Source organism: Hypanus sabinus, chromosome 11 (assembly GCF_030144855.1).
Source record: "Hypanus sabinus isolate sHypSab1 chromosome 11, sHypSab1.hap1, whole genome shotgun sequence".
Classification (NCBI taxonomy): Eukaryota; Metazoa; Chordata; class Chondrichthyes; order Myliobatiformes; family Dasyatidae; genus Hypanus; species Hypanus sabinus.
Genome location: NC_082716.1, coordinates 113,050,577 through 113,072,146, shown reverse-complemented (window position 1 = coordinate 113,072,146; position 21,570 = coordinate 113,050,577). Strand labels below are relative to the sequence as shown.

At 42.7% G+C, this 21,570-nt stretch overlaps 1 protein-coding gene across 3 annotated transcripts in view; it reads right to left on the bottom strand.

Moving 5' to 3' along the window:
• ccdc61 (coiled-coil domain containing 61) overlaps nt 1-21,570 on the bottom strand; it is a 96,029-nt gene that overhangs the window by 44,218 nt on the left and 30,241 nt on the right. For all 3 annotated transcript variants that reach the window (XM_059985167.1, XM_059985168.1, XM_059985169.1), the window contains 3 exons: nt 15,905-16,065; nt 12,435-12,587; nt 5,909-6,125 (listed from right to left, as the gene is read on the bottom strand). In XM_059985167.1, the coding sequence (XP_059841150.1) occupies nt 5,909-6,125; nt 12,435-12,587; nt 15,905-16,065 (531 nt within the window). The remainder of the gene's footprint in view (nt 1-5,908; nt 6,126-12,434; nt 12,588-15,904; nt 16,066-21,570) is intronic.

Sequence of the window (21,570 nt, the reverse complement as noted above, 5' to 3'; positions counted from 1 at the left end):
GGCAGATACTTGGCAGATGTCATTCAACGTGAATAAATGTGAAGTTATCCACTTTGGAAGCAGGAACAAGAGGGCAGAGTATTGTCTGAACGGTGTCGAGTTAGGTAAGGGAGAAATGCAAAGAGATCTAGGAGTCCTAGTTCACCAGTCAATGAAGGTGAATGAGCAAGTGCAACAGGCAGTGAAGAGGGCAAATGGAATGTTAGCCTTTGTTACAAGGGGAATTGAATACAAGAGCAAGGATGTTCTTTTGCATTTGTACAGGGCCCTGGTGAGACCACACCTGGAATATTGTGTACAGTTTTGGTCTCCAGGTTTAAGGAAGGACATTCTGGCAGTTGAGGAAGTGCAGCGTAGATTCACTAGGTTGATTCCTGGGATGGCAGGGCTGTCTTACGCAGAGAGATTGGAGAGATTGGGCTTGTACACGCTGGAATTGAGGAGATTGAGAGGGGATCTGATTGAAACGTTTAAGATAATTAAAGGATTTGATAGGATTGAGGCAGGAAATATGTTCCAGATGTTGGGAGAGTCCAGTACCAGAGGGCATGGATTGAGAATAAGAGGTCAGTTATTAAAACAGAGTTGAGGAAGAGCTTCTTCTCCCAGCGAGCTGTGCAGGTGTGGAATGCACTACCTCGGAAGACGGTGGAGGCCAATTTTCTGGATGCTTTCAAGAAGGAGCTGGATAGATATCTGATGGATAGGGGAATCAAGGGATATGGGGACAAGGCAGGGACTGGGTATTGATAGTGAATGATCAGCCATGATCTCAGAATGGCGGTGCAGACTCGAGGGGCCAAATGGTCTACTTCTGCATCTATTGTCTATTGTCTATTGACTCAGGAAAGGACAGATGATAAAAAAGTAGATCGTCTGCAGACAGATTGTCAGGGAGGACGGGCAGGTGATGGGACTTAGTTGCAGCCAACAGGCTGAGTATCAAATCATTAGGGATGCAGAATCAGAAAGGACAGCAAATACGGCACTCAAGGTGTTGTATCTAAATGCATGTACTATAAGAAATAAGGTGGATGATCTTGTTGCAATATTACAGATTGTCAGGTATGATGTTGTGGCCATCACTAAATCGTGGCTGAAGGATGGTTGTAGCTGGGAGCTGAATATCCAAGGTTACATGTTATATCAGAGGGATAGGAAGGTAGTGTGGCTCTGCTGGTAAGGAATGGCATCAAATCAGTAGAAAGATGTGACATGGAATCCTTGTGGGTTGAGTTGAGAAACTGCAAGGGTAAAAGGACGTTGATGGCAGTTATATACAGGCCTCCCAACAGTGGCTGGGATGTGGACCACAGATTACAACAGGAAATAGAAAAGGCATGTCAGAAGGGAAATGTTATGGTAGTCATGGGAGATTTTAACATGCAGGTCAATTGGGAAAATCAGGTTGGTAATGGATCTCAAGAGGGTGAGTTTGTTCAATGCCTAAGAGATAGCTTTTTAGAGCAGTTTGTCGTTGAGCCTACTAGGGGATCAGCTATACTGGATTGGGTGTTGTGTAATGAACCAGAGGTGACTAGGGAGCTTAAGGTACAAGAACCGTTAGGAACCAGTGATGACAATTTGATAGAGCGACAGTAAAGTCTGATATAGCAGATTGGGAAGTTTTTAAAAACCTACAGAGAGCAACTAAAAAAAATCACTAGAAGGGAAATGAAATATGAAAGCAAGCTGGCAAATAACATCTAAGTGGACAGTACAAGTTTTTTGAAGTATGTTAAAAATAAGAGAGAGTGGATATAGGACTGCTAGAAAATGAGACAGGAGAAATAATAACGGGGCCAAGGAGATGGCGGCTGAGTTAAATTAGTATTTTGTGTCAGTCTTCACTGTGGAAGACACTAACAGTAAGCCTGATGTTGTAGTGTGTGAAGGGAGAGAAGTAGATGCAGTCTCTGTTACAAGAGAGGAGGTGCTCAAAAAGTTGAAAGACCTAAAGTTAGATAAGACACCCAGACCAGAGGAACTGCACCCTAGGGTTCTGAAAGACGTTGCATTAGAAATGATCTTTCAAAACTCATTGGACTCTGGCAGCAGAAAGGAAATTATAGACCAGTTAGCCTGACCTCAGTGTTTAGGAAGATGGTCCAGTCAACTGTTAATGAGGTGATGGAGTACTTGGTGACACAAGACAAAATAGTGCAAAGTCAGCATGGTTTCCTTCAGGGAAAATCCTGCCTGAAGAACCTAATAGAAATCTTTGAGGAGATTACGAGTAGGATAGGGATGCAGTGGAAGTTGTGTATTTGGACTTGCAGAAGCCTTTGACAAGGTGCCACACGAGGCTGCTTACCAAGTTAAGAGCCCAAGGAATTACAGGAGATTTAATAACATGATTACAGCATTGGCTGATTGGTAGAAGGCAGAGAGTGGGAATAAAAGGATCCTTTTCTGGTTGGCTGCCAGTGACTAGTAGCGTTCCGCAGGGGTTGGTGTTGGGACCACTTCCTTTTATGCTGTATATAAATTATTTAGATGATGGAATAGATGGCTTTGTTGCCAAGTTTGCAGATGATACAAAGATCAGTGGAGGGGCAGGTAGTGTTGAGGAAAGAGGTCGGATGCAGAAGGACTTGGACAGATTAAAAGAATGGGCAAAAAAGTGGTAAATCAAACACAATGTTGGAAAATGCATGGTTATGTACTTTGGTAGTAGAAATAAATGTGTGGACTATTTTCTAAATGAGGAGAAAATACAGGAATCAGAGATGCAAAGGGACTTGGGAGTCCTTGTGCAGAACACCCTGAAGGTTAACTTGCAGGCTGAGTCGGTGGTGAGGAAGGCAAATGATAAGTTAACATTCATTTCAAGAAGTTTAGAATTCAAGAGCAAGGAGGTGATGCTGAGGCTTTATAAGAAACTGATGAGGCCTCACCTTGAGTATTGTGAACAATTTGGGCCCCTCATCTTAGAAAAGATGTGCTGGCATTGGAGAGGGTCCAGAAGTTCACAAGGATGATTCCAGGAATGAAAGGGTTATCATACGAGGAACATTTGATGGCTCTGGGTCTGTACAGAAGGATGGAGGAGGGGAATCTCATTGAAACCTTTCAAATGTTAAAAGGCTTAGACAGAGTAGGTCTGGAAAGGATGTTTCCCATGGTGAGGGTGTCTAGGACAAGAGGGTACAGCCTCAGGATAGAGGGACATCCATTCAAAACAGAGATGCAGAGAAATTTCTTTAGCCAAAGGGTGGTGAATATGTGGAATTTGTTGCCACATACAGGTGTGGAGGCCAGGTCATTAGGTGTATTTAAGGCAGAGATTGATAGGTTCTTGATTGGACATGGCACCAAAGGTTACGGAGAAAAAGCTGGGAACTGTGGTTGAGGAGGAGATAGAAAAAAGGATCAGTCGTGATGGAATGGGCCAGATGGCCTAATTCTGCTCCTATGTCTTATGATTCTCCACCTCATTCCCTTTCTTAATTGGTTCACTCTCTTCTCTGATCAGATTCCTTCTTGTTCAGCTCTTTGCCTCTTCCAACTATCACCTGCCAGCTTTATCCATCTCCCCCAGCTTTTCCCTTTACCTATCACCTCCAGCTTGTACACCTTTCCATTCCTCGTTCCCCACCTCTCACCACCTTCTTATTCTAGCTTCTTCCCTCTTCTTTACAATCCCGATGAAAGTTCTCGGCCTGAACGTTGACTGCATTTTCCTTTCCATTGATGTTGCCTGCCCAGCTGAGTTCCTCCAGCATTTTGTGATAACGAAGTAGTTTGCAAGTTCAAGATGGTGCCGAGCTGAGAACTCCGTTCCCAGGGAATTAATTTAAGGGAAAAACTGTAAATAGATCTTCTATCTTTTATTCCCAGAACAGTGAACAATGGTGAGTGGCATCACAAACATAATAGCTTTAGGGTTAGATAAAGTAGAGCAGGGGTTCCCAAACTGGGGTGCACAGACCCCTTGCTTAATGGTATTGGACCATGGGGTTAAAAAGGTTGGGAATCCCTAAAACAGTGGGAGAAAAGGCTTAAGAGAAACTTTCATGCAGCATATGGCCTTTCTATTTTTTGCAAGATGTGAGACTGTGAAAAAATCTGTTGACCAGGTAACAACCAAAGGGGAAAATTGAGGAGTGTTTAATGGCTCTGGGCTCGTACTCGCTGTAATGCAGAACAGTAGGGGAGGTGGTTTCATTGAAACCTATCAAATATTGAAAGGCCATGATAAAGTGGACATTGAGGATGTTTCCAATATTGGGACAATTTAGCACTAGAGGAATCAGCCTATGAATACAAGGATGTCCCTTTAGAAATGCGATGAGGAGGAATTTCTTTAGCTGGGGATGGTGAATTTGTGAAATTCCTTGCCACAGACACCTGTGGAGGCCAAATTATTGGGTGTACTTAAAGCAGACATTCTTGATTAGTCAGGGTGCCAAAGCTTACAAGGATAAGGCGGGAGAATGGGGTTGAGAGGGAAAATAAATCAGCCATGATGTAATGGCACAGCAGACTCAATGGGCCAAATAGACTCAGTTCTTCTTCTTTGTTTTTTGGTCTAAATAGGATACAGTGCAGAGGCCAAAAAGGGTGGATAGAGTAGGGAAGAGAGGGTCATTTCCTTTCCAGTGCAGTGGATTCCGGTTAACTGGGCCATCAGTTAACTGGAGCCGCTGCTTATTTGGAACAACTCCTAAAGAACAAAAACTAACCGAGAAAATAGCTGGGACTCCCTTTGCTTATTTGGGACATTATGCCGCTTAATTGGGGCAGGAGACTGTTTCTAACTAGCATCAAACAAGTGAAATCTGTGGTAGTTAGACACTACACCATGCTTAGAGCAAACACTTTTTAAATAGTGTTAGTTGTGTGTGCTTCTGCTTAAAAAAAAATCAGTGATTTTTGTCAATGATAGTTGGCGAGAAATAAGCAGTAAAACAATTCAGAACCGTTTTGCTCCCAACAGTTTCAAGCATTCTGGCTTGCAGATGCCAGAAACGGCTCCGAGTGAAAATGAAACAACTTCACTACTTCAATAAGTTAGAAGCTATGAAGAATTAAGATATCGACAATTATCTTGAATGTTACAATGTAAATGAAAATTTGGAGGATGCAATCACTGAAAATTGTAGGCTGATAGTCCATTATCTACACTAGGTGCCTGCGCCAATTTTGTTCATTTAGTCAATCAAAAGAACACAGCAGTGTACACTCAGCTCTCACCTGTGATTCCAAGGAGTTGTTTGCATGCAACAGCAGGCACACCCCCATACACTGCTTCAACAGGTGAGCTAAAGCAGGCAAGGGTAGCTGGCGGGCTTCATACCCTGGTGGGGTAGGGACATGCCTGCCCTAGCATGCGGTCAGCTCCAGCCATCAGGTGGGTGAGATCCAATGGCCAGGAAAGTGATTCTGCAGTGTTACATGGAGAGTGAAGGACATAACAAGGCACAGAAGTAGTCATGGTCATCCACAGCAACCAGTGAAGAACCTTGTGACGTTTACTCATACCACTGGACCTGGACTTCCAAGGTCGAGAGAGTGGAACTGCCCCAGTGTAACAGCTTTTCTACTTGCAAAACTTTCCCACACAGGTTTCCTGTCATCATCGGACACAATGGACAACCACAAGTAGTACTGGTGTTCTAGTTTGTTCTGTATTTCACTTAAATAATTTGTTACTCAGTTAAATGGTAGTTTATCTTTTTTATTCTTTAAATATTTCCATGAAACTTCAGCTAATTGAGGTAGCTGCTTAGTTGGGCCAAAATGTACTGGTGGTCCTGATGTGTCCCATTTAACCGCATATGATACTTAACTTTAAGTAAACAAAATTCACAGGTAGAAGACGCACTAGACAATTGTGATTATTTCACAGACTCAAGATGACAGTACGTAAACACTGCTGTATTTGCACAGTTATTCCATGACTCACCTCATCAAGGACCTGGTTGTACTCCTGGTTTCTCTTGCTTGCCGCTCTCTGGTTTTTTGTCCGCTCCTTCATCAACTCCTGTTCCAGGCCTTGGATGACTTTCTTCAGGATTTTAATGTCCTTGGCGACAGTTGCTGTGCTCGAAAGCTTCACCTGCTCCTGGAGCTGCAGTATCATCACCTCCAGCTCCTGCTTCTCCTGCAATAGCTTGTCAAACCTGAGGAGCACACAGAGAAAGAAAGACAGTTAATCCTACCCTGCTTGGATCCTTCCCAGTCAAGGACAGTGTGGGAGTCTAATAAAAGATTAAAGATCTTAGTTTAGTTGCTCAAATTTAATTGTCATTCATCCATGCAGTTCTGGTCACCCCACTATAGGAAGGACGTTGAGGATTTGGAGAGGGTGCAGAAGAGGTTTACCAAGATGCTGCCTAGTTTAGAGGCTTGGCAAACTTGGGTTTTCTCTGGAGCAGTGGAAGCTGAGGGGATATCTCATAGAAGTTCATAAGATTATGAGAGGCATAGATAGAGTGGACAGAGAGTATCTGTTTCCCAGAGTAGGAATGTGTAACATCAGACGGTATGCATTGAAGGAGAGATGGAGTAGTTTCAAGGGGGATGTGAGGGGTAAGTTTTTTACTCAGAGAGTGGTGGATGCCTGGAATGCGCTGCCTGGTACGATGGTAGAGGCAAATACATTAGAGGCTTTTAAGAGATGTTTAGATAGGCATATGGATGTGAGGAAGGTGGAGAGATATGGACCTTGTGTAGGTAGGAGGGATTAGAGTTGTTTTTTTGTTAATTTACTTTTTAGCTGGTTTGGCACAACATTGTGGGCCGAATTCGGGCCACAATGTACCCCTGAATACAGCCAAATGAAACAGCATTATTTCAGGACCAAGGTGCAACACACATTACCAACAGTCATACACAGCACAAAACACTTACAGGATATCAGTAAATTCATCATCATTATGTGCCATGTTGTATGACGTGGGCAATCATGGTCCCCATGACCATGATCATTCTTGGCAAAGTTTTCTACAGCAGTAGATTTCCATTTCTTCTTCTGGGCAGTGTCTTTACAAGATGGGTGACCCTAGTCATTATTAATACTCTTCAGAGATGTCTGCCTGGTGTCAGTGGTCGCATAACCAGGACTTGTGATATGCACCAGCTGCTCAAACGACCATCCACCACCTGCTCCCCTGGCTTCATGTGACCCTGATCGGTGGGGGGGGGGGGGGTAGGGGAGGGGGCTAAGCAGGTACTACACCTTGCTCAAGGGTGACCTGCAGGCTAGCGGAGAGAAGGAGCACCTACACCTCCTTTGGTAGGGACGCATCTCCATCCCGCCACTATATCAGTAAAATACAGTCACAAAAAATATTTAGTCCAAGACCCTGAGTCCATGAACGAATAAGAACAGTGTGAAAGCCACTGGTAGCTCTTTTGGAAAATGCATAATGTTTTACAGCACAGGAGGCCATTCATTCCTCCACCTCTACGCTTCCATAAAGAGAGAATGTTTGTCTTATACTAGAAATATCCCAACTGAGACGGTTGATGAAGAAATTCAATTGTGACAACTGACTGTTGTGCCATCTATTACATCCCACAGGGACAGACATGGACAGGGTCCTCCTCAGATGCCCATAAAGCTGCTCCGTTAATTACAGTGCAGACCCCATCCACTTAGATATGCTGTCAACACCAAGTGCGAAGTAGAACATCTGCCATTATGTGCAAAGATTTTTGACCTCAAAATAGCTTTTGAACCCAACAATCAAGAATATTATCATAATTGGCTGCCAACTGAAATTGGCATATTCCGTCTTCTCCACAATGGTATCAAGCTTTGATCTCTACCATAATCTCAGACAAAGTTGCATCATCGTCCTAACGTTTTCCCCATTCTTTCTCTACCTAACTGCAGTGCCTTACCCCCAGACTGCTTCCCACTGATGTGGTGGGGATCTACAAGAAAAATGGGAAACTGTTCCACCTATGTCACCCTTCCTTCCCCCCACCACCCCATTCTAAGTCCAAGGTCTTCCCAATATCAGTTACCGAGCTGCAGTTTGCAGATGACACTTACATACGTGCTTACTTGCTAGCCGAGCTCCAAGTTCACTGTCTACAGTTAATTGGGCAGGAAAGCAAAGGTCTTTTAACAACCTATAACCTCACCCGGTAAAGATGCGATTCCCTTCATTTGTGTGGGATACTCTGTCACTTAATTGGGACAGGAGACTGTTGATGAACAGTTTCTAACTAGTATTAGACATGTGAATTCTATTACACTACATAGCGCTTTGAGTGAACAGTTTTTAAACAGCATGGGTTGCGTGTGCTTCTGTTCAAAAAGCTGTGACTTATGTCACTGATGGTTGGCAAAAATTAAGCAGTAAGACAACATATCTAAGGCAAAATGCTGGGAAACATAGATCGGTTGCTCACCGTCTGGTATGGAGGGGCTAGTGCACAGGATCAGGAAAAAGGTTAAAGAGGGTTATAAACTTAGATAGCTCCAACATGGGCACTAGCCTCTCCATAGGACATCTTTGAAAGCTGATGCCTCAAAAAGGCAGCATCCATTATTAAGAATCCTCACCACCCAGGACATGCCCTATTTTCATTGCTACCAGAGAGGAAGTACAAAAGCCTGAAGACACACACTTAATGTTTTAGGAACATCATCTTCCCCTTCACCATCAGATTTCTGAATGGTCCATGAACACTAACTCACTATTTTGTTCTCTTTTAGCTCTATTTATTTATTTTTATATTTCTCATTGTAACTTACTATATAACTCTTTCTTGTGTATTGTGTACTGCCGAAAAACACCAAATTTCACAATATATGACAATAATAATAAACCAGATAATAGACATCATTCCTTATCTCAGAAGCCATGATAGAATCAAGGAAAATCAGAATCAGTTTTAATATCGTGAAATGTGTTGTTTTGTGGCAGCAGTACATTGCAATACACAATATTTAAAAATATATAAATTCTAATAAGAAATACTTATTTAAAAACTTTAGCGCAAAAAGAGAGCAAAAAAGTGAAAAGATAGTGAGGAAGGATACATGGATTCATTGTCTATTCAGAAATCTGATGGCAGAGGGGAAGAAGCTGAGTGTGTGCCTTCAGATAGCATGGAGAAGAAGGCAAGTAATGGGTGACACTTGCAATCTTGAAGAAAGAGGAATAACGCATCAGTATCTTGGGCTGAGACTATTCCTCTCCATAGATGCTGCCCAACCTGTGAGTTCCTCTAGCATTTTGTGTGTATTCACTTAAGTTCACCAGTCCTGCAGTCTCTGTCCATTTAAGGATAAGCGTGCTTGAAGATCAAGACCTTAAACATTCCACATTTTATTACACAGTAGCAGTAATCAGATACACCTCCAAGACATTGCATATCGGATCAGCTTCTAGAGTGGTTAAGGCAGGTACAGTACTGTGTAGCTATGCAAAAGTTTTAGGCACATATATAGAGCTGAGGTACCTCAGGCATTTGTACTATAGTATTGCACTATTTCGCTACTGCAAAAAATATCATGACATATGTGACTGACGATAAGCCTGATTCTGATATGGGTCTCTATTGTGGACTGAGAGTGGGAATTGGACCGGAAGAAAGGAATCATGGTTCGGGAATAGGGGAAGGGAGAAGGAAGCACCAGAGAGACTTCTGTAATGATCAATAAACCAATTGTTTGTAATCACTAACCTTGCCTGGTGCCTCATAGCTGGGTGTGTCTGCACCTCTGCCACCTGCCCCACACCCTACCCACGGCACTCCGCCTTCACCATTCACAATACCCACCAGATTTACAAATTTGCTCTCTGCTCCACGTTGACAAATACAGTACTGTGCAAAAGTCTTAAGACACTCTGATGTGCCTAAGACTTTTGCACAGCACTATCCAACATTTAAATGGAAATGGACGAGTACATGGATAGGAAAGGTGAGAGAGATATGGGCCAAACAGGCAAATGGGACCAGCTTGGATGGGAATCTTGATTGGCAAGGACCAGTTGGATCGATGGGCCTTCAGTTGTACTGTATGGCGCTATGATTTAAAAGTTTGATCAGAGAGTGCTGTAGAAAATCCCACAATATGGTAGAAAAAGGAAGTCAAGGTCAGTGGCTCATAGGCTGACATCCCAGCCATCAGTTCCTTTACTGGGAAGGTCACACTGTTGACATGCCTAGCACCAGACTCCTAAACAGCACTGCTTCATAGCAAGAGATTACCAGTTGAAAAGAAGTACAAACGGTTCAAGGATGTTCTCAAAGCTTCTTTGGAAAAGTGCAACACCCACCAAACTGTGTGAGAATTCTTGGCCCATGACCACTTAAAAACAGACGATTATACGTTCATGCTTATTTGGTTGTACACCTCAAGGAAATAGTAGAAGCTCATCATTCATCAATTACCCTCTATCCCTGCTCGGTAACATATGCAGGTCTTTTACTGGGCCTATCAGCCAGCTGTTTGAAATCACTGTTCGTTTAAATACTTTTTATAAGATGAATAAATGTTAGACTGAAGTTGTAGATTAAGAATTTGTACCTTCTAACAAACTCATACATCTTTCATAGTACGTGGCTGCTCATCCCCACCACTGGCAGAAAGCAGTATAGCTGTTAAATTAATGGCTTGTCACCTTTCTCCTCTTTCATTGGTATTAGCACATAGCCCACGTGATGTAATTCTGCAACCACTGATTAGTTTATTCTTATCTAAGGAATTTCGGTTATCTACATTACAAAAGGTGATGAATTTTTCAGAGGTGCCACCTTCATCTTTATTCCCTTGCATTCTTTGTTGTTCATTCACCTCTTAGCTTCTTTACTCAGCTCTTTACTTAGTTTGCTTAGTATTTGTATGTTTGTACTTTAAAATAAACTATTAGAATCAAGACTGCTCGTCATTCCTGACTCCCGGAAAAACCCTAATGATCAGAAGATAAACACAGATTCCAACACTGCTGAAGTTAGGTTTCACCCTGCACCACCAGGTTCAGGAACAATTACTAGCTACAACCATCAGGAACCTGAACGAGTGTGGATGACTTCACTCACTTCAACTCTGATCTGTTCTCTGCCATTCTGACATCTGATTTCTAAATGGACATTGAACCCATGAACACTACACACAATTTTTAAAATTTCTATTTCTGTTTTTGCATTACTTATCTTACACACATACACATATATACTTAGTGATTCAGTTTTTAAAAATATTTATCATGTATTGCATTGTATTACTGCCACAAAGTTAACACATTTCACAGCATATGCCAGTGATATTAAACCTGATTCTGAGTCTACAAACTACATAGAGACCCTTCAGCACAATACAGGCCCTTCAGCCTATAAAGCTGTGCCGAATATGTCCTTACCTTAGAACTACCTAAGCTTACCCATAGCCCTCTATTTTTCTGGGCTTCATGTATCCATCTAGGAGTCTCTTAAAAGACCATATCGTTTCTGGCTCCACCTCTGCTGCTGACAGCCCGTTCCACACACTCACCACTCTCTGTATATAAAAAAAACTTACCCCTGAGATCTCCTCTGTACCTACTTCCAAGAACCTATCAACGTCTACTTTGACTATATGTAAAGAACTGGCCTCCACAGCCACCTGTAGCAACGAATTCCACAGATTCATCCCTCTGCCTAAAGAAATTCCTCCTCAACTCTGTTCAAAATGGACATCCCTCTATTCTGAGGCTGTGTCCTCCGCTCTTAGATTTTTCCACCTTCAATCCTGGAATCATTTCTGTGAACCTCCTTTGAACCCTCTCTAATGTCAGCACATACTTTCTTAGATAAGGGACCCAAAACTGCTCTTAATACTCCATGAGGCCTCACCAGTGCTTTATAAGGTCTCAATATTACATCAATGTAACAGACCAATGGTGACCCCCACCAATTGTTATCCTTGTATAACGCACCCTCTGATCAATTCAACAACAATGTTCCAAAAGTTGAAGAAATATATTCGATCCTTTATTATCAACTAGCAAAACAAACAATCGTGAAGCAATGGGACTTATGAAACTAAGACTAGCGATATGAAACATTCTTAGACGGACTTAATCAAAGTTAACTAGAGTTAAGCGATTTCAAATGTAATTAAACAAAGTTAAGCAGAAATTAAGCAGTCAACAAAAGATACGACATTCATCAGTGCCCAGTATTAAACTAAAACTGTTGAGAACATAGCACAAATATGTAAGTGAATGTAACACTTCTACCAAACCCACACCCACATGACTAACCACCATAATAAACAAAACAGGGGGAGACGGGCTAAGGGGAAAATGGATCAGCCATGATGAGATGGCAGAGCAGACTCATTGGCCTAATCCTGTACCTATATTTAATGGTCTTATGATATTCTTGTCAAGACCATCATCAGCATTAACTGTCCAATTCCATCAATAGATAGCCTGGTGTCTACATTGAAGAGAGTGGGAGTTTGAGTAGAATTTGCTGAGACTTACTCTGCTCTCAAACGCCTGAGCTCTGAGTCCCGGTAATTCATGCCCTGCTTTGATCTCATCACGGCCAGCTCCTCCTTCAAACCCCGGATTACTTTCTGGAGAACTACTGGATCAGGCTTCCCAGTATATGGTAGTGGCAATGGGTAGTGTATCCTGCAGACATTAAAAAAAAATGACAATCAACCTTTATTTTGAGAAAATTCTGAGGTAGTTATTTTTTTCCCAAGGGAATGGAAAGAGGTTCCAGTTATATATTTTGAGATGCTGTTAAGATGACCTATTCAAGAACTTTTCATTCTGACTGTTGCATAGTTATATCTAAATTACCGCACACAAGTCATGCTCCAATGATCCAAGTTCAATCATGATCTCTGATGGTTACAGGGAGCAGAATGGGGACAGATGTGAATACTCTAAAAGCCAGCTTAGACTCTGAGGGTGTAACAGCTTCCTACTTTATTGTGAGAAAATATAACACATCCTCTACCTCTGTCAGGCCCTGAACTTGAAAACATTAAAGCAAGAAATGGACATCTTTCTGATGAAATAGATGTAACTTCTGTACCTATTACAAAAGTGCTCTGAATGGTCCTTTAGAGGTCATAAAGCTTTCATTCCCTTTGACATCACTGACAAGTCCAGTTAATTTCACTATCTACTCTTTTTACATTACGCTGCTGGCGTTTAGGGCAGTAACCAGAAGTTCCAGAAGAAAGCTTGCATCAGTGACGAGCTGCTAACCAATTGCTGCACATTAAAAGGTCTTTGAAGAAGACCTGTAGGACACCAAGGTTGGCATCCTGATAATTAATTCCCAATATAGTGCTGGATCTAATCAAATTAATTCAGAGCTGCTCCTGAACTAGAGGTCAGAAAAAGAATCTCATGGCATACATACTTTGATAATGAATGTACTTTGAACTTTGAATAAGTTGAAGGTGAAAGGTAAAATATTTAAGGTGAATCTAAGGTGGAACATGTTCACTTACAGCGGGTAGTGAGAGTATGGAATGAGCTGCCAGCAGAAGAGGTGGATGCAGTTTAACTGCAACATTCAAGAGAAGTTTGTATAAGTACTAATCTGTTGGAGTTTTTTGAGGGTGTAACAAGGATGTTAGACGAGGGTAAGCCAGTGGATGTTGTATACCTAGATTTTCAGAAGGCATTCGATAAGGTGCCACATAGGAGATTGGTGAGTAAATTCAGAGCTCATGGCATTGGGGGCAGGGTTTCAACATGGATAGAAAACTGGTTGGCAGATAGAAAGCAAAGGGTAGCAGTGAATGGGTGTTTCTCGGACTGGCTGGAGGTGACTAGTGGGGTACCACAGGGCTCTGTATTGGGACCACAGCTCTTTACGATTTATGTCAATGATTTAGATGAGGGCATTGAAAACTATATCAGCAAGTTTGCTGACGATACTAAACTGGGTGGCAGTGTGACATGCGAAGAGGAAGTTAGGAGAATACAGGGAGACTTGGATAGGCTGGGTGAGTGGGCAGATACTTGGCAGATGTCATTCAATGTGAATAAATGTGAAGTTATCCACTTTGGAAGCAGGAACAAGAGGGCAGAGTATTGTCTGAACGGTGTAGAGTTAGGTAAGGGAGAAATGCAAAGGGACCTAGGAGTCCTAGTTCACCAGTCAATGAAGGTGAATGAGCAAGTGCAACAGGCAGTGAAGAGGGCAAATGGAATGTTGGCCTTTGTTACAAGGGGAATTGAATACAACAGCAAGAATGTCCTTTTGCATTTGTACAGGGCCCTGGTGAGACCACACCTGGAATATTGTGTACAGTTTTGGTCTCCAGGTTTAAGGAAGGACATTCTGGCAGTTGAGGAAGTGCAGCGTAGATTCACTAGGTTGATTCCTGGGATGGCAGGGCTGTCTTACGCAGAGAGATTGGAGAGATTGGGCTTGTACACGCTGGAATTGAGGAGATTGAGAGGTGATCTGATTGAAACGTTTAAGATAATTAAAGGATTTGATAGGATTGAGGCAGGAAATATGTTCCAGATGTTGGGAGAGTCCAGTACCAGAGGGCATGGATTGAGAATAAGAGGTCAGTTATTAAAACAGAGTTGAGGAAGAGCTTCTTCTCCCAGCGAGTTGTTTAGGTGTGGAATGCACTACCTCGGAAGACGGTGGAGGCCAATTCTCTGGATGCTTTCAAGAAGGAGCTAGATAGATATCTGATGGATAGGGGAATCAAGGGATATGGGGACAAGGCAGGGACTGGGTATTGATAGTGAATGATCAGCCATGATCTCAGAATGGCGGTGCAGACTCGAGGGGCCGAATGGTCTACTTCTGCACCTATTGTCTATTGTCTATTGTCTACATTGATGAGAGGGGGTGGAGGGCTATGGTCCAGATGCTGGGTCAATGAGAATAGGCAGAGTAACAGTTCAATGCTTAATGGTATTGTTAGGAACCCCTGTTATGAAGTATCAGATACTTTTACAACTGCTTTTGACAAATAATTTAACTGTGACTTGACGTAATTAAGGATATATTGATATGGCAAACATAGTGGTTAGCGTCGCCAATTACTGATGAGGGCTCGATAGTTGCCACTGTCTATAAGGAGTTTCTACTTCCCCCCATCACCACATGGGTTTCCTCCGGGTGCTCCAGTTTCCTCCCACATTCTAAAAATGTACTGTTAGGATTAGGATCGTGACTTATGGGCGTGCTACTTTGGTGCCAGAAGCATGGTGATACTTGCGGACTGCCCCCTACACATCCTCGGACTGTGTTGGTCGTTGATGCAAAACAACACAGTTTACTGTATGTTTTGATGTGTACGTGACAAATAAAGCTAATCTTTAATCTTTACGCAACACATACAAAATCCAGGTCATGTTGCATTTTTCAAGTCTGTTAACTTGTGCACACATAATAATTGCCTTCAAGTTCAGCCCTACATCCCAATTGGGAGAGGTGGAAACGGGCAGGCCAGCCAAGAGGGCTCAAGTGAAGCTGTGTAGGCCAATCCCCTGTACAGTGGATACAATGGCTTACGGAAACATTGATGAACTCCAACCATCCCATCGAGTTCAGAAGACGATGGAGACCGGAGGTCATCAATGGCCTATGCTCCACTGGATGCCAAGGGCCAAAGAAGATGACAAAGACACATAATATGCCTGCAACACACAAAGTGCTGCAGGAACTCAAATTAGGCAGCATCTATGGAGAAGAATAAACAGTCAACATCTCGGCCAAGGCCCTTTATCAGGGCAGGAAAGAGAGAAGAAGCAGAATAAGATGGTGAGGGAGGGGAAGGAGGATAGCTGGAAGGTGATATATGAGATCAGGTGAGGGGGAAGGTTTAGTCTGGAGTGATTTTGGAGATTTTCACAGGTCTCCCCATAACCTGTGAACATATTTTAATCAGTTGGTTTCAGTCAACTGAAGGCGGCATGCAACTTGAATGTAAAGTTCTTCTGAGGTTCTTCTAACCTACCTGTCAAACTCCACGGAGTAGATGAGGATAAGGTAGCGTTTACAGCTGAGTGTCCCCGATTTTGGTGGTGGCACTTGCCTCATTCCAACTCCTGTTTTGCGGTTTCTTAGCAGCTCCAGGTCAGAGTAAGTCAACAGATCGAGGGTCACTGATTCACTGCTCTGAAGGAAGATAAAGCCCAAAATCAGTGTGAATAGCATCCCAACCTGCAGCAGGCACCAGAAATCAGATTTGACAAATTACTCACCGATGCAGCACCAGAGGCCTGGGTTTGATCCTGACCTCTGCTGCTTTCTCTGTGGAGTCTGCACGTTCTCCATATGGTTGTGCGTGTTTCCTTCCACTGTCCAAAGATATGCGGGTCGATGGGTTAACTGCCTAACTTAGACTTCCCCTGGCCAGTTAACCCAACAACCCGCATGTCTTTGGGCAGTGGGAGGAAACACACACAGCCATACCCCTAGTGTATGGGTACATGGTAGATTGCGGTGGGAGCTGACAGAACATCGGGAGGATGTAGGATCTGTGTCATTGGTTGGTAAAGGGCCCTTCTCTGTGCAGTATTTCTACAATGCTGTTTCCCATTTTAAAAAGGAATGGAAATCTTCAAAGTCACAAAGATGTTCAAAGCCATGACTTCTAATAAATGTGCTACATTTTTAACCATGCTGTTTGTCTTTAATAAGAACAAACATAACAAGGTACTCAGTGGCACGTCATAAAGTAGGCTGTAGTCAGCATAAGGGAAATTATTGCCTGACAAACATGTTGGAATTCTTTGAAGAAATAACAAGCAAGATAGATAAAAAGTCAATGGATGTTGTTTACTTGGACTTTAAAAAAGCCTTTGACAAGCTGCCAACGAGGCTGTTAAACAAGAGCCCACAGTATTATAGGAAAGATTCTAGCTTGGATAGGGCAGTGGCTGATTGGCAGGAGATAAAGACTGGGAATAAAGGGAACTTTTTCCGGTTGGCTGCCGGTGACCAGTGGTGCTCCACTGGGGTCTGTGTTGGGACCCCATTCTTTTTATGTTATTTGTCAATGATTTGGATGACACAATTGATGGCTTTGTGGCCAAGTTTGAAAACAACACAAAAATAGGTGGAGGGGCAGATAGTGTTGAGGAAGCAGAGACTACAGAAGGACTTAGACAGATTAGGAGAATGGGTAAAGAGAAGGCAGACGGTATGCAGATGGACAAAATTCAAAAATCAGAGGTGCAAAAAGGGACTTGGATTCCCTAAAGGTTAATTTGGGTGGACTTAAGGCAGAGGTTGATAGGTCCTTGATTAGTCAGGGCATGAAAGAATATAGGGAGAAGGCAGGAGAATGGGGTTGAGTGGAAACGGATTAGCCATGATGAAATGGTGGAAAAGACTCGATGGGCTGAATGACCTTATTCTGTTTCTATGTCTTATGATTAAAGATTAACTTTCTTTGTCACACGTACATCAAAGCAAACATTGAACTGCCTTGTTTTGTGTCAACGACCGAGGATTGTGCTGGGGGCAGGCCCACAAGTGTGGGCATGCATCTGGTGCTAACATGCTTTCTGCAACTCACTAATCTTAACTGTACGTCTTTGGAAAGTGGGAGGGAACCGGAGCCCCTAGGGCGGGGGTCGGCAACCTGCAGCTCCCGAGCCATTTGTGGCTCTTTCACCTCTGTGCTGCGGCTCCCTGTGGCTTTGGGAAATAATTGGTCAGTATTTAATTAAAATGTATTTTATGTTAGTTTGTTAGCTTTTGAAATGTAATTCTAAATTTGAAGATTATGGTGATCTTGTACAATGTAAGTGTGGCGACACATTTCCTGACACATCCGAAACGGCTCTCAATTAGCCAGCATTCCGGCTAAGGGAGATTGCCTACGGGGGTTTGTGAGTACGTGTCTTTTGCAGCATCTGCGTCCATGGGGGCTGGGTTGAGGGAGGCTTAAAAGCAAGGCTGTTTAGTTCGAATAAAGTTATTCGACTGCAGTTTACTGACTGCGTGAGCACACCGCTGCAACGTGTTTTTATCGCTATTAATATACGTCACCACTGCCAATACCTGACACCCGCCAGTGCGCGATTTCTTTAATTTTTCGATCCAAGGTAAGCCAACTATGGAGAATTCTAAAAAAAGAAAAGTGACTGAAGAAAACAGAACGTTTAATGATACGTGGACAGATTCATTTGCTTTCACTGTTGACGAGACTGGTTTACCGGTATGCTTAATATGCAATGAGAAACTAGCAAACAACAAAAAGTCAAATGTCGCAAGGCATTTCCAGAGTAAACACGCAGCCTTTGCTCAAAAATATCCGGATGGAGATGAGAGAAAAAAAGCCGTTTCGGAACTGATGCGGAAGGTTGATCTGAGCAAAAATCATTTCCAGAAATGGATGAAGTCTGGAAAATCAACGACATACGCCAGTTATATTGCCGCTCAGGAAATAGTCAGGCACGGGAAGCAGTTTACAGATGGTGAATATATAAAAGAATCTTTCATTAAGATTTCAGAACATCTATTCACGGACTTTAAAAACAAGAGTGAAATTGTGCAGAAAATCAGGGATATGCCCCTCTCTGCAAAGACTGTCAAAGACAGAACCATAAAAATGGCAGAAGACATCACAAGACAGCAAATTAAAGACATCAATTCAGCTGTGGCCTACTCGATTGCCTGTGACGAGTCTAAAGACAAAGGTGATATTGAACAAATAGCGTTGTTCTGCCGGTATGTAAACTCTGCCGGGCCACAGGAAGAACTGATTGAGTTGATACCTCTAAAAGACCAAACACGGGGGGAGGACATCTGTGAGGCTGTCTTGAATTGTTTAAGAGCCAAAGGAATAAAGACCACCCATCTGGTGTCAGTAGCTACTGATGGGGCTCCGAATATGACGGGAACGCACAAGGGATTTGTGGCTTTACTGCAGAAGTCGCTGGACAGAAAGCTGCTGACTTTTCACTGCATCTTGCACCAAGAGGCACTGTGCGCTCAAACATTTCCTCCGGAATGCACAGAAGTAATGGATGTTGTCATTCAGATTGTCAATAAAATAATGGCAAAAAGTTTAAATCACCGTCAATTCCGTTTGTTACTGGACGAGATGGAAAGCGCATATTCTGATCTCCTGCTGCACAACAAAGTCCGGTGGCTGTCCAAAGGGGAGGTGCTGAAACGCTTTGTCACGTGTCTGGAAGAAGTGAAAACTTTCCTGGGCAGCAAAGGGCTCACCTTTCCTGAGCTGGAACAGCCAGAGTGGCTGGAAAAGCTACACTTCATGGTAGACATGACAGCGCACCTGAACACGCTGAACACAGCTCTTCAGGGGAAAGGACGCACAGCCCTGCACATGTTGGAGGATGTCTTGGCATTCGAGCGCAAGTTGACAGTGCTTGCCAGAGATTTACAGAAAGGCACTTTGTCTCACTTCCCCAATTTGAGAGAGTTCAAACAAGGTCACGACATGATAATTTCGGAGTATTTACATTCTGCAATCATCGCAATGCAAACATCGTTTGGGAAACGCTTCTGTGAGTTCAGAGAGGAAAAAAACACATTATCCTTCCCGGTCACTCCCTTAAGCATCGATCCTTCCCTACTGAATACGACTGCATTGGCAGGTGTGAGTCAACCTGATCTTGAGATGGAACTGGCCGACATAGCCGACAAAGACATATGGGTGTCCAAGTTTAGACGCTTGACAGCAGACCTTGAAGATGTTGCCCGTCAGAAGGCCGTTCTTGCTCAGAATCACAAATGGAGTGATATTGAAAACCTTCCAAATCCGGACAAACTTGTGTTTGAAACATGGAATGCTGTGCCCGACATTTATGTAAACATGAAAAAGTATGCGCTTGGAGTCCTGTCGATCTTTGGATCCACATATGTATGTGAGCAGGTGTTCTCCAACATGAACTTTATTAAAAACAAACATCGCGCACGCCTCACAGATGACAGCTTGCGATCCTGTGTAAAGATGAAGGTGACGTCATACAGCCCTGATGTGCAGACGCTGTGCGCTGAGGTCCAGGAGCAGAAATCCCATTAACCAAGTATGATAAATATTTTAATTGCCTATTATTTTATGTATATTCATATTTTTTCATTGTTCAGTGAAATAGTCCTTTTATTTTTCAGGCTGACAGCTGGCTGATGTTATTTTTGGTTTGCTGCTGGCGGAAAATTTAAGTTCGGCGTTTTTCATAAATACAAGAAGGACTCAAATAGACATTGAGTATTTTACTTAAAAGTAACTTTCAACCCAACGTCTTTTTTTCGGAGTTCAAAATGTTTTTGTTGCATGCAGAAATGTAATTTCGTTTTCTCTGCAGGAGTTCATCAATTTCATAAATGCAACACATTATAGTTTGTTTATACATAGCATAAAGGCAAAAAAAACGTTGTATGCAGTGTTATTTCATTTTAAATGTCAAACGGGTTTTGCGGCTCCCAGTGTTTTCTTTTCTGTGGGAAACGGGTCCAAGTGGCTCTTTCAGTGGTAAAGGTTGCTGACCCCTGCCCTAGGGAAACCCATGCGGCCACAGGGAGAACACACAAACTCCTTGCAGAGTAAAGCAACTGTGCTAACCACCTCGCTATTGTGCCATGAGGAATATTAGAACCAATTGTTAAGGAAGTAATAGCAGCTACAAACAACCTGCTGGAAGAACACAGCAGATCGAGCAGCGTCTGTGCAGGATGGGGGAAGGAACTGTTGATGTTTTGGTTTGAAACCCTGTATCAGGATTGAGCATGGAGAGCTGAGGAAACCCAACTATAGGAAAACTTTTGTTAAAAGTTAATCGTGGCACGGCAGCACAGCGGTTAGTATGACACTTTACAATGCCAGTGACCCCAGTTCTAATCCCACCATTGCCTGTAAGGAATTTGTACATTCTCCCTGTAACCAAGTGGGTTTCCTCTGGGTGCTCCGATTTCCTTCCACAATCCGAAGCCGTACCGGTTAGTAGGTTAACTGGTCAATGTAAATTGTCCGGTGATTAGGTTAGAGTTAAATTGGGGTTTGCTGGGCAGTATGGCCAGAAAGGCCTACTCCACACTATATCTCAACAAATAAATAAATGGAAAGCAGTCAGCTTCATTAAGAGGAAATTGTGTCTAACAACACACACACTGAATGCTGGAGCAACTCAGCAGGCCAGACAGAATTTTGTGTGTGTCACTTTGCATTTTCAGCATCAGCATTCTTGTGTTTGTATCTAACAAATATATTTTTAAGTTTTTGAGTTATTTTCTTTCAGAAGTTTTGACCAAAATAGAGAAAAAAACCAGCAAATGTATTGTTTTTGAACTTCCAGAATGCATTCAGTAAGTGTCCTTCGTAAGTCATGAAATAAAAGCCCAAATTATTGGAGGAAACATTCTGACTATCAGTGGGAAGTAGTGAGCAGCGATAAGGGGGCCTTTTTCAGCTTGCCAACCTGTGACCTAAGGGGTACCACACAGAATCACTTATGAAACCATAACTGTTTCAGCATGTTATGTGCAGAAACCAAGTTTGCAAATACTACAAAAATAAATGGAAGTTGAGAGAAGAATATAGTTCATAGACTGTATTGATAAGTTAGATGAGTGGGTAAAAAGTTAGAAAATGGAAAGGGGATATAGAATATGAAGTTCATTTGGGAAGAAACTACAGAACAAAATATT